At 28.7% G+C, this 13,241-nt stretch overlaps 1 protein-coding gene across 1 annotated transcript in view; it reads left to right on the top strand.

The window, feature by feature from the left end:
• LOC108694928 overlaps window positions 1-13,241 on the top strand; it is a 113,498-nt gene that overhangs the window by 30,016 nt on the left and 70,241 nt on the right. Inside the window, exon 3 of the mRNA XM_018204621.1 lies at window positions 933-1,100. Coding sequence (XP_018060110.1) covers window positions 933-1,100 — 168 coding nt within the window. The remainder of the gene's footprint in view (window positions 1-932; window positions 1,101-13,241) is intronic.

Here is a 13,241-nt window from a genome sequence, read left to right as displayed (position 1 = left end):
TATTTAAATATTATTTAAATATTGTTTATTGTATATTTAATAATTAAATTTAGACACGATTACTAATCTTTAACTTTAAAGTATTTCAATTTATGTTTAGGTAATTCAAACTGTAAAATTTTAGAGATTCAAAAATATATTCGTTTATATCAAAGATTGAAGAAATACTTTATTATAAAAATTTCATTAAAAAATTATTACTTGTGTGTGCACAGAATATAGTAGCTCCCATATTAAAATTAATTTTTGTTCAAATCGTGTTACGTAACATTTGAAGAAAGTAGCACTCAGTAAAATCGCCATATCTCTTATGAATTATACACAGTTATTCGGTTGGAGCTAATTCCGTATTACTGAACTTGTAAGTTTGTTTAATTTGTAAATTCTAATTTCATTTTTTAAATTTGAATAAAAAAAAATTCATTTGGACTGAATCAAGTGAAATATAAAATCTAGTTATGTATATATAAAAAAATTCTGAAATTATGAGAACTTTCGCTCATTGTCATTTATTATTCTTAAATTTATTTTTTTTACAAAAATTCTTTTCAAATTTTGTTTAAAAAAATCAAATATTAAAAAAAGAAAACTTTACCTCATCATTTGTTTTACATTATTGTATTATATTGTTATACATTAAAAAGTTGCGAACGATCAAAAAAGAAAAAAGTAATGTAGAAGAGTGAGGGTGGAGGGAGGGGGAGGGGAAAGAAGAAGATTTAATTGTATGTATAAGCGGACGTTCACAAACGGGGCGAAGCGGCAAGGAGAGAAAGGCTGGTAGGATAAGAATGTCGGGTGGCGCGAGCGTACTATACCGCGCCAGTTGGGAAATGAATTGTGATGCGGTCTGGCATTGAGGAGAGGAGGGAAGAAGAGAGACACACACGCAGAGCGTTCTCCAATTTCTCACACGGCCCGATTTCACACAGAGAAACGACCAGGCGGCGACAGTGGCAACAACAGCGGCAGTAGCGGCGACAGCGACGATGACGATGATGACGGCAGCGGCCGCGCGGTGATAGCCGTGACAGGTGAAAAGCTTACGACAATGCGTTTGCGTCACATCTCTCATGGCAATTCCGTCATGGCAATTCTGCGTAGATTTTTTCAAGGAGAATCGTCGACAAAGAAGGGATAACGCCGATTCTCTCGCACGAGCAGAGAATCATGTTCGCTTGCAAGTTTCGTTATAAATTTAATTATGTTTCACTGAATCTTATGGCCGACGATTTATATACGAGAAAGCAGAAAACAATAATTTATTGATTAATTGATTAGTGTTCAATGTTTTTCTTTCAATGATATTTCGAGAAGATTTTTAATTATTAATGTCAGTATTGATATAAATGTCACAGACAATATATTATCAATGATTTATTTTATTATGACTCAAATAATTGTAAAGAAAGTTAAAACGAAACAGCATGTGTACAAACATTATAAGTTTCTTATAAATTTAAATTAGGTACAAGAAGAGAAGACTTTCTCGTTAATAAATAAGCTTTACAAAAGCAATTGTAGAGAGAAATAAATGTTTTTTTCGTAAATGCAATTTTCAGTAGATATTATTGATCTTTTTTGTAATCCCCGCAATCGGTCATGAAATGTTTCATGCTTCTCGAAAATAATAATGGATGTGAAAATGTGCACTGTTCGCTATGACAAATGATCATTATTTTAATATGACGATGATAGTTTGTTTGATAAAAACAAGAGAATTTTTTATGAATACGATTTGTCGAAGACGAGATGATTATATGCCGAATCCATTGTTTCGTCCGATTCCGATTGCTCAAAAATAACAGTAAACAATAAATGATTGAGCAATAACAAGAGAACTCTCGATGAAGTAGTTTCGTAAATTGCAAGTAGCTGAGGGAGTTTGCGACTTCTAGGATAATCCTGCTATGATTTGCGATTATCTCAGTGCATTCGACATTGCCATTTCGCTGTAACTCGGAGAGAGAGAGAGAGAGAGAGAGAGAGAGAGAGAGAGAGAGAGAGAGAGAGAGAGAGAGAAGGATATAATCTTTAAATATTTAATGCACGAATTTATATTTATAAAAGAATTGATTAAATGTATAGAGAGCATTATTTTGTGAAAAAGTTGAAAAGATATTTTTTAATTACTCAATTGCTTTCTTTCATTAGGCGGTTCAATTAATTGATTAACATTTTTTAAATTTAATTATAGACCTGTAAGACAATTTTTAGATAAATCTAAAATGAATTAGTCCAATCGATTTGTTGATATTTTTATACACACACACACACACACACACATACACACACACACACACACACACACACACACACACACACACAAATTGTCTTTTATTGACTTACATAGACATTTAATATATATTAACATTTATTAAATATATAAATATATATTCAAATTCTATTATTTAAATAAGTTATTTGAGACTTTAATTACACAAATACTGTTTAGCATTTGATCTTATAATTTATTGATATTTGATATTTCAAAAATTCTTATAGTTTATTCTTATAGTTTATGATATTTATATTTACATATATGTATAAAATATTGGGTTGTCCGGAAAGTTCGTGCCGACTAAAATTTAAATTTTAGTATACATTTATTAAATTAAAATTTTTTGCGTTTCAATTATATTTTAATTTCATTTAAAGAACAATTAACAAAGATAGATTTTAAGACTAAAGTATTCATTGTTGTATTCGTTATATGTAATTGTCTAAAAACGGCCATAGCTATAATCTATAATTAAAAACTGATGAGCAAAAGGAATATACTCACGACACGCAGGAAGAAGAATTGACTTATTCAGCAGCGATTATTTACGACGGAATAAGTCCACTCAAGGTCTTATTCTACCAGCTTTTATCAGTAGTGCAGATGACCATTAGTCCGCTTAATCTCGCGAATGTTTGCACTGTGATCATCAAATAAAATATTAAATCATTTTTTTTTTTCTTTATTTCATAGCCCCCAACAATTCGTAAAATTCACGAATATCTTCGTATCTTTTGAATGAACGTTCCAGGAAGATTTAAGAATAATGTCAGTATTGAACAAATTAATATGTTACGAGTTCTCTCTCTCTCTCTCTCTCTCTCTCTCTCTGCTTCTATCTCAAGTTGGTAACAATTGTTGGTAACAAAAGTTGCATTTATTATTTATATTCGATTATTAACGGGAATATCCTACAAAACGAATTGCTCACTTATCATGATATTTAGCACGGTATGAAGCGATAACATGCTTCATCTACGTTATTCTAGGAGAAATAATAAACATTCGAAAAAAGAGAAAAAAAAGGAGAGACATTAAGAAGATGTCTTCGTTCGTTATACATTTGACATAGTCTAATTGTATTCTCTCTTTCTCATGAATCACTTTAATAAATATATACACACAACGATTAAATTGGATATTGTTTAAAATAATTACTCGGGCGACATTAACGACGACGACAATACAAACTTCATTATTTGGTGCGAATGCAAGCGAGATAACACTATGCAGTTTAGAGGAATAACCTTTTTCCTTTTTATATCTCTCGAATAACGGATCGATGCCACCGCCTTCCCTCCACTCACCTCTTCATTCGCGACGTCTGATAAAATTAACCGACGATATTTTGGAAACTCGCTATCAAATTTTATTCGACAAACGCGACTCGCATTACAAATAAATACCGTACGAAGATGATCCAACTCTGCGTACATAGGATCAGCATTTTTTACTCATATATTATAATAGCCGACTTTATTGAAATATTTTGATATTAATTTCGATATCTCATTAATCTTGCTAGTTTGGAACTTAACAGAACGGTAAACATAAAACAAATGAATACAAAGTACAATAGTAATTAGTTAATATTAAAATTCGATAGATATTTGTGAGCAATAAGATAAATAAAAAAATATAAATGAGATATGAATGTAAGTTAATATTTTCTATATACTGTAGAATAATACATACGCAGATTTAAAAGGCTTATGCGATAACATTTCTTGCTAAATGTAAAATGTGAAAATTTTGTGAAAATATCACAAGTCTTTTTCAGATAATATTTTATAAAATTATTAATAATGCAGTCGCAATCAAGAATAAAATATGAAAATTTTTGTCGATTCTGTATTGTGTTTTAAGATTTATTTATTATAATAAAGAAAATGTCAACTAGTAATTCGTATATTTACGAATTCAGCAGAGATAAAAAGAAATTATGATTAAAATTAAAAGTTATTATAAAAACAGTATAATTTTAAAAAGCAAATAATATCTTTAGCAATTTAAGCTTCAACTCGGAATTTGCTGATACATCGATTGAAAAGATTTAGTAAATATATCAAAGATAGTTATGTAACAATTGATATATCAAAAGCGATATATTGTGAATAAAATTTTTCAAAAAGCAGATAGATATACAGCACATCGCGGTCTCTGGTGTTCTAATTGCAAAACAAATTCCGTGTTTTTATGTACTAAAACAAATCGTATTTCTTGTCCCTCGAGTAAACGCAAACAAACATGATGATGTTATAAATAATTTGGCTATGAGTGTTTTACCTAAAAAATAGATTTATTTTGAGCAAAGAGCAATAACGGTAACATCGTTGAATTGTGGAGTAATATACTCATATTCTCTGGATTGCATCTAATAATTAGTCACTTAAATGTTACCTGTCTCACTGCACAACTAAAACTGGTGAATCAGACACACCGTCCAATTTACAGCGTAAATTACGATTATTAACGGTCCATGCCCTTCATCGCTTATATCTCATCGTCTTCTCCCAGCTTTTCCATCTATCATGTCCTTTTCTCATGGTAATCTTTTCCTAAATAAACATGTAGCTACTTGCAGCCTTTAGGTCAAGAAACGACGCTATTTACAGTCTACTGGATAGCATTAAAATGTAAAACAATATTGATTTAATGTGCGATTAAATGAAAAACCGTTGTATCGTTTTTTTTTTCATTTTTGTATCGCAAATTGCATCGTAAATTCAGCATTGCATCTAATGTACAATATTTTGGCTTGTAATTTCTGAATTTGAAATGATTTCACGCTGTATTGCTTACAATGATATTGTGCTAAAAGAGAGTTGCTAAATATTTTAATGTACTTAGTGATATTAATAAGAAAGAACATGTGATGACTAGAAAATCTAAATTATTAATACATTTAGTATCAAGTGTTATTAGGATACAATATCAATACTTATCTTCGTGCGTATTAATTAGAATTTTAAAAAATTGATAATTTGTTCCATTTTTAAAGCAATAACTTTTTGTTCTTTGATCTTTACAAAAAAGATCTTGCTTCAATTTAAAAAATGCGAGAAAAAATGATATCGAGTAATTTTTTTAAGCTTGAGAACCACCAATAAAGTAAAAAAAATATTTTATGCACATTGATTTATGGAAGAGAGAATATAAAAACTTATATCACTAACTGTAAGACCTAAGTTTCTTGTTAAAAAAAAAACATACATAAAAAAATCTCGGAACAAATATTTAAAAAAATTTTTTGAAATAAAAATAGTACAGAAAAATTCAGGTATCACGTCACGTATAGATAGTCCGAATATCGCAAAGCGTGTGAATAAACTTGGTTTGCGCAACAGGACATTGTCAATATGTATGTACATATACACATATATTCTCTTGAACATCTGTGGCTACAAAGAGGCAATGGATTTATGACTGCTGTATATTTGTCACGAAAAGAAATTGCTCTTTCATGTACATACAGGATGCGTTTTAATCGGTGTCAAATATTCTCAGAACGTATATTCTCATCGATCAATATTGGACAATTCGCATGAATATAGTAGGTGTAATAAAAAGAAATCCATTATTTTTGCATGAAATTGAATGGAAAAATAATGGATTTCATTTTACTACACCTAATATATCTAGAAATGCTTAGTTTTAAAATTATTAAAGATTTTCCAATCACCATAGAAGAGAGCATTTTGAACAAAATGTTCTGTCTTAAATTTTATATTGTTTTTGTTTTTTGTTAAATTTGTCTTGTTTAATTTACATTCTTGCTCCATTTGTTCCATTATTGTTAAATAATAAAATTTCTTCTATTTTAAAAACGAGTGTTTTACAACTATATTTCAATTATTGACGCAAAAATATTATAAAAGAAGATTATAAGGTGAAAAATAACCGAGTAAACAAAAACGCACAATTAAATTATCAAATTAGTTCTTTTGAAATTGTTCTATCGAAATATATTTCTCATAAGACAATATCTGAAGAAAAATTTGAAACAATTACACAAATTAATCTTAACTTCATAATTCTAATTTTGAATAGTTAAATTATATATTTGTTAGTTAAATTATATATTTGTATAAATTTTAATAGACAAATAACATTTTTTAAAACTATCTTTTTTAGTGTCTATAAAAGTACTATAGAAAATTGAAAATAAATACAAATGTTTAATATCAGTCATCTCTTTATTTATGTTCAATCAACTTGACAGTAGATTAACAATTCCAGCCGATCATTAATTGTACTAATTATATTATTAATAATCAAGATTTATGATAGGATTCTATTTACCACGTTGAAAATTCAAAAATTAATCCTATCCTATTACGATAATTGTCTCATGATATGCAGCAGGAACCTTGATGAGACAGTTTCAGAGTTTCATTTAATTAATCTAATAGGAAGACAGATGTAGATTACGGCAGCCTATCTCATAACCGCTAGTATCTTATGGCGAATAGGTAGAGTAAACCCACCTGCGCAAGCGAAAAGGAATCCGCTTCGCAACACAATGCTTCTTTTTTTTTCTTTACGATACATCTCGTTGGCGCGCGAAACTGTGAAGCGAGTCAGTTTTATCCTCTCTTAGGTAAACTTAAGCTCGCCTGTTCTATATAACATGGTGTTTCTTTTTTCTTTCCTCCCTTCTATCTTTCTCTTCTTCTCTCTAACTATCTCTAACTATCTCTCTTTTTCTCTTTCTCTGTCTATCTATATATTACTTGTTTTTCTCATCGACGGAGCGTGCATACATCTGTCGCGTTATAACTTCAATTATTAATTGATAAAGAGTTTCCACAAAACAATATAATTTCTTTTTTGCATTCATGACGATTAAGTAGAAAATTCATCCAAGAATCTTTTGATAGACATTTTATTGTAATACGATTAATATTGCATACAAAAATTTTTATTAATTAATCAGTTGGTATGAATTTTTATGTTATTTATATTAATCTCATTAAAATATAGATTATATTTTAGCTCACAAATGAAAGTATGTTGTATAAATAATTTTGTCATATTAAATTAATTTGTGCTATTTATTTATTCATCATATCGTTTGTTTCACAGATTGATCAGAAAACTTCTTAACATTCTTACAGTGACGGGTTAAAGTATAAAGTTCATAGTATTATATCATTGTAACTAAAAATCATCACTAATAATTCGATTATTGCTCAGCTACTGATGAAAATTTCTTACAATACCTACATATAAATCTTCAACGTTACTTTTCTTTTTATTCATTTTATGTTTTATTTGCATTTTTTAAAAATATATTACATTTGTATTTAAAAATCGTTCAAATATTCTAATTTGTTTAAAAATACTTTAAATGGAAATACTTTAAGTGGAAAAATTTGAATTATATCCTACAATTTTTTGTTAATTTTTTATATAAAAAACAGTTGCACAATAAAAATATATGTACAGATTATTTTTCGAAAAATCATATTCATACATAACATAATGATATTGTTCTTTCACTCTCTCTCTCTCTCTCTCACTCTCTCTCTCTCTCTCTCTCTCTCTCTCTCTCTCATAATTAATTTGAAATGAGTTTTGTTAAAAAATCTCTAATTAAACATATTTTTGTTTATTTGTCAGTTTTATTGCATTTTTATTATATTTTATTATATTACTTTTTATTATATTTCATACTTTTTATTATATCTCACTTACTTATAGTAATTTAATTTGAATTAATTTACGATATACGTATTTAATATTAATATGACCTTTCACTAACGTTGCTACGAGTAATTCTCGCTCACTGTAATGTAATAAATGTTCATTATATAATAAAAGGTAATGATGATAAAAAGTATAGTAATATAGAGCTTTTTTAAATAATCGATTTTTTAGTAACCGTATGTAAATTATTTAATGTTACACATTCATTTCATGTTGTTTGTACATTGGTTATCTACAGAACAGTTATTAAGCTAACAATATATTTGGCAAAATACGTTTTATAAATATCATAAAAAACCTATATCATTGTAACTATTTGTCATAAGTGATATTGATAATATGATGCATTATATATCAAGTTTTTGCATTCTTTGTGAAATATGTGAAATATATGATACTTCCACGTAGATATAATTATTTAAAAGAAGATAAAATTATTTCATTTAAAATATAAAATTATATAATTTAATACAAAATTTGTATTATGACTGTATTATATATGATTGGCAAAAATTATTTTTTTCTTATTAAGATTTAACGGTCAGCACAAATTGTATCTGTATCAAGTGCAAATATTTAACTGTAGTTTTAACATAGAACTATTCTCCTTAAGAAACGCTAAGCGCTTTGTCCCTCAACGAGGACGCTCGCACGAACACTACATTGCCGCGTGCTTATCTATGACGGTGAACGGTGACGCTCACACACAATACAACATATACAACATACACACACACACACACACACACACACACACACACACACACATACACACACGTACGCGTGCGCATGCATACACAATTCATATGTGCGTCTCCTGTTCAACAGTATACAGTGCGTCGTGTTAATAGTATCGGTGCAAATGCATTCAGCACGCTCCCCCATAGGTCGTCGTACTCTAGTATTGACATAGACGCCATTAAAATTTTTGATAAGCAATGTTTTCTTATATGAACAGATACTCTTAAGAATTTATCAAAATCTAAAGAATTTCTTTTATATATAATATATATAATTTTTTATATATAATATATTTAATTTTATTCTGAAAAATAAAAAAATAAAATTTGTTTGAAATCAATGAGAAATGTTATATTATTACATATCAAATTAAATATAATTTTGTTTATTTAGGGATTTAAAATAATTCTGGTTTCTATGTCACCATTTTTAAGTAACGGATTCAAGTAACAATTTATATAGCACGTTGTTTTATGATCCTTTGAGTTTTACTTTTTGTAAATAATATGTCTGCATACATCTGCTTTATTAATGCATTGTAGCATACACCGTGTCACATTATTCACCACGGAATAAACAATTCATTTAACTTAGTTTAGTTTAAAATAAACAAAATATTCAGCGTTGGCTTTTTTATGCTCCTTTCTCTAATAACTAGTAATTAGAATAAACACACAAAATTTTTTGCTTAAAAAACCAACTATTAATTTTACAAGATTCATACGAGTTTGCTTTTATGATGAAATCACAAAATTAATTTCATGAAATTTAGCAGATTATTCAGTAAATATTATGGATTTTGTCATTGTTTCACACTGGTTCACTTGAATGCTCTGGCTAGAGTTTATCGCGATGAAGGCCGATTACCTGAAGATATTAAAGGTCGACGAATGTGACACACGTTTACGTGGAATGGCAAACGCTATATATGTTTCATCATTTTATCTGGAGTAGAACAAAGAGAAATGGTTAAACGAAATGGTAAAACGAAATAAATTAAAAGAAATATACTTTATTTTAAATATGTACATTTTATCAATATACCTATTATTTTAATAATCACTGCAATGGTATCTTCTAATTTATACAATCATGATGCGATACCTGTTCATATTTAATATAATACTATAGAATTTTGAAAAAAAATCAATAAATAATTTTATCGATATTCTTATATCTACTCGAAGCGTTCCTGTTTGAAAACGTTTAGGGTCTGTGAGATTTTTAACCGGTCTAAAGCACCGAGAGAATAAACCTTCGATCCATATGAAAGAAAAAGATGGTCGGACGAAGAAAGAAAAAGAAAATACCGCTCAACGTAGGTCGAAAGGTGCGCGCAAGGAAAGAGTCGAATAACAAGAATAAGAAAGAGAAGAAGATATAATAAACTGAAGAGTTCCACCGCGGTAAGTGAACACATGAAAAAAGAGGAAAACAAGAGAACAGCGAATGCGAAAGAGGAAGGGAAAGAGAAAAACGGGGAACGCGTCATGATAGTGTAAATGAGAAGGCGAAACCGAAGGCAGGAAGATGAGAGCAATGCGAGAGCAGAGAAGATCAACGAAGTAACGAGTAAAAGAGACAGAGAACAATTTAGTGTATGAAAGAAGAACGGAATGAGAAAAGAATGACAGTTTGAAGAAAAATACCAATGGAGCGGGGGGAGGGGATAAGTTAGAAAAAAAGAATTGTAGAGATAGAATAGAAGAGCAATATGAATAATAATAAAAAAAACAGAAGTTAAGGAAAGAAGAAAAGACATCATCAAGAATCAGAAAGTAGGACTAACTATCGAAACAAACGTAAGAATATAATGCACAGACAAGAGGGATAGAGAGAAATTATGGTACAAAAAGTAGAAACACAGAAAGGGAAAAGACAGTCCCAAATAAACAGAATGAATAATATGTGACATATTTTGACCATAAGATAAATGTATGTCCTGAGTCTTTATCAAAGAGGAGTTGTCACGCTTTGCCTGCCTCTTTTCAACGAAGAGAAAGTCGAGACTAATGGAAATTAACTTTTCCCATTTGTACCGACGACAATAATGTTTGTTGAAAAATTGACAATTTTCTTGGAAAGAAATCTTCAATAGACAATTCCTCTTTTAAATCATTAATTTGAAAAAAACAACAGATTTTGGAAAAACCCAAAAAACGAAAAAATAATTATTAAGTAATAAATTTCTCATAGATACGATTTAGAAGTGATTTTGTACTTGCGATAATAACAGCGAACTTACCGCGTAATTATCGTAAAAGCGTTGCACCTTTTTCGCGGATCGAACGAGTATCTCAATGAGAAGAAAAAGCATGGTGTACGATGGTTTCTACAATAGGAATCCACGACGAGAGCTACGTGCTCGACCAGGCGGGGTAATCATGCAGTGGGAAATTCTTTGCACCGAAATCCTTTTTATTGAGCCACTTCTATTGTGTCCCTCCCTTTGCGCCGTTCCTTGACTACTCTGCTTGTCGCTGGTTTCGGTACAGCGAGCGAGGGGAATTTTCGTGTAACGTAGCACTCGTGAGACGTCGTGAATTTCCTTCAATACACACACACACACACACACACACACACACACACAAATTCAATTTTTATCTTGTTAAGAAATTGTAATGCAATTTAAAATATAATAATTAATCTTTTATAATTTATTTCACAATTGTAAAATGCAACATTATAATACCTTTAAATTATTATTATTATAAAATAAAGTTTCTAAAGTTCATATTGTTCAGATTGCTATTTAAATTTTTTTATTAAAGAACATAAGAATGTTCTTATGTTGTCATCATATTTTCCTAATATGTGACATTTTTAATCTTATATAGATAAATTTCGATTAATCTAATTAATAATATTTTCGTAATAAAGTATTTGAACAGAAACTTTAATACCTTCGCGAAATTTAATGCTTAGGAAAAGCAAAATGTCAAAGTTTCCAACCAATTTATATGACGACGATTTCTCACTAAATCGCTTTTCTCGTACGTTCGCATGTGTTAGACGATGTAAGAACTGTTTTATATTATTTGCTGTTTACTTCCCGGATCGTTCTCCATGAAGCTTATTTTAATCTCGTTTTATTGTAAAAATATTTAAAGAAATCGCACCGATTTTTCTCGGGAGGGTAGAAGTTGTGATATAACGATAGATTATTCTCGAATAATGTTGTGAGGAAATTACCTTTTCGCACGCGTAGAACGTAAAATCGCTTTCGCGAAGTTTATGAGTAATAATGCTTTTGTCATAGAACACTGCTCTAGACTTTCCGAGTTTCTAGTTTAGGTGCAATTCCATAAATGACTTTAAAATAAAACATTCTTCCTAGATTACACTAATACATGTACGCGTGTCAATTTATACGCTCGGATTAATTTAACGGTTCGATGATGAGTTATTAGTTCCATAAAGATACTATAATCATAAACTATTATCCATTAACAATGACAATTGTACCGAAATTGAATAAACAATGAACTTATTACAAATACCAAAGTATAAAAAATACATATATATGTATATATCTCAAATTGATAGAATAAATTTTTATAAAATATGAACTATAAAAGCAAAATAATGTAAGTAGCAAAAAGAAATAATTTCGAACAGTTTCTAAAAAAATATATGTTATAAAAAAATACATTTGTTATATTAAATATAAAAAATACATTTGTTATATACATTTGTTATATATTTGTTTAAACATAAAATATCTATAAAATAGGAATTTGTGATATTAATAATGTTACATTAGTACTCAATATTGTTGATATTTAATAATTACGTAATAATTAAAATAAAGATTGTATATTATAATAGATTTACATTACGCTATTTAATTGAATGCAACTACAGAATTATTTCACTGCAGCGGCAATGTAGCTATATAATATTGAAATAATTCGAGTAATGATTTTTTTATGAAATCGATCTACGAATTTAGTAAGCGAAGTATAACAAAGTTTTTTGCGCTGATTCATCAAGATACCTAATATATTTTCTCATGTCGGCAGTATTTGTGTAGGAAAACTTAGAAAAACTTACATAACGCGCAGCTCTGTGAGAGTACGCGCTTAGAAACTATACACATATAGAAAAAATATTATGTATTTTTTCTTTTTTTCATAGGACAATAATAAAAAGTCTCTCATAAAAGCTGTTTTGAAGAAAATGATAAATAAGTACTTACTAGATAAAAACTCTTTTCTATTCAACAAATTTTTCCTCGTTCAGTAAAAAACCTATTTCTGTGTACGCAAACATCGTAAAAAGAATATTAAAAAGAAATGCATTTATGATTTTACTTTATATTGTTTTTTCAAAGAATAGAATAATGCCTGGAGTTATAATTTACATTGTACTGCTACCTATAGTATCATCTATATTGTTTTAATGATAAAAAATTATCATTGTATCTTTTTAAATTAAACCTGTTTATTAAATAAAATTTATTAAATAAAACATTTTCTAATTTTTTTATATTTAAAAATAATATTTTTAT

Source organism: Atta colombica, unplaced genomic scaffold (assembly GCF_001594045.1).
Source record: "Atta colombica isolate Treedump-2 unplaced genomic scaffold, Acol1.0 scaffold126, whole genome shotgun sequence".
In the NCBI taxonomy this organism is placed as follows: Eukaryota; Metazoa; Arthropoda; class Insecta; order Hymenoptera; family Formicidae; genus Atta; species Atta colombica.
This window is presented reverse-complemented; position numbering and strand designations above follow the sequence as displayed.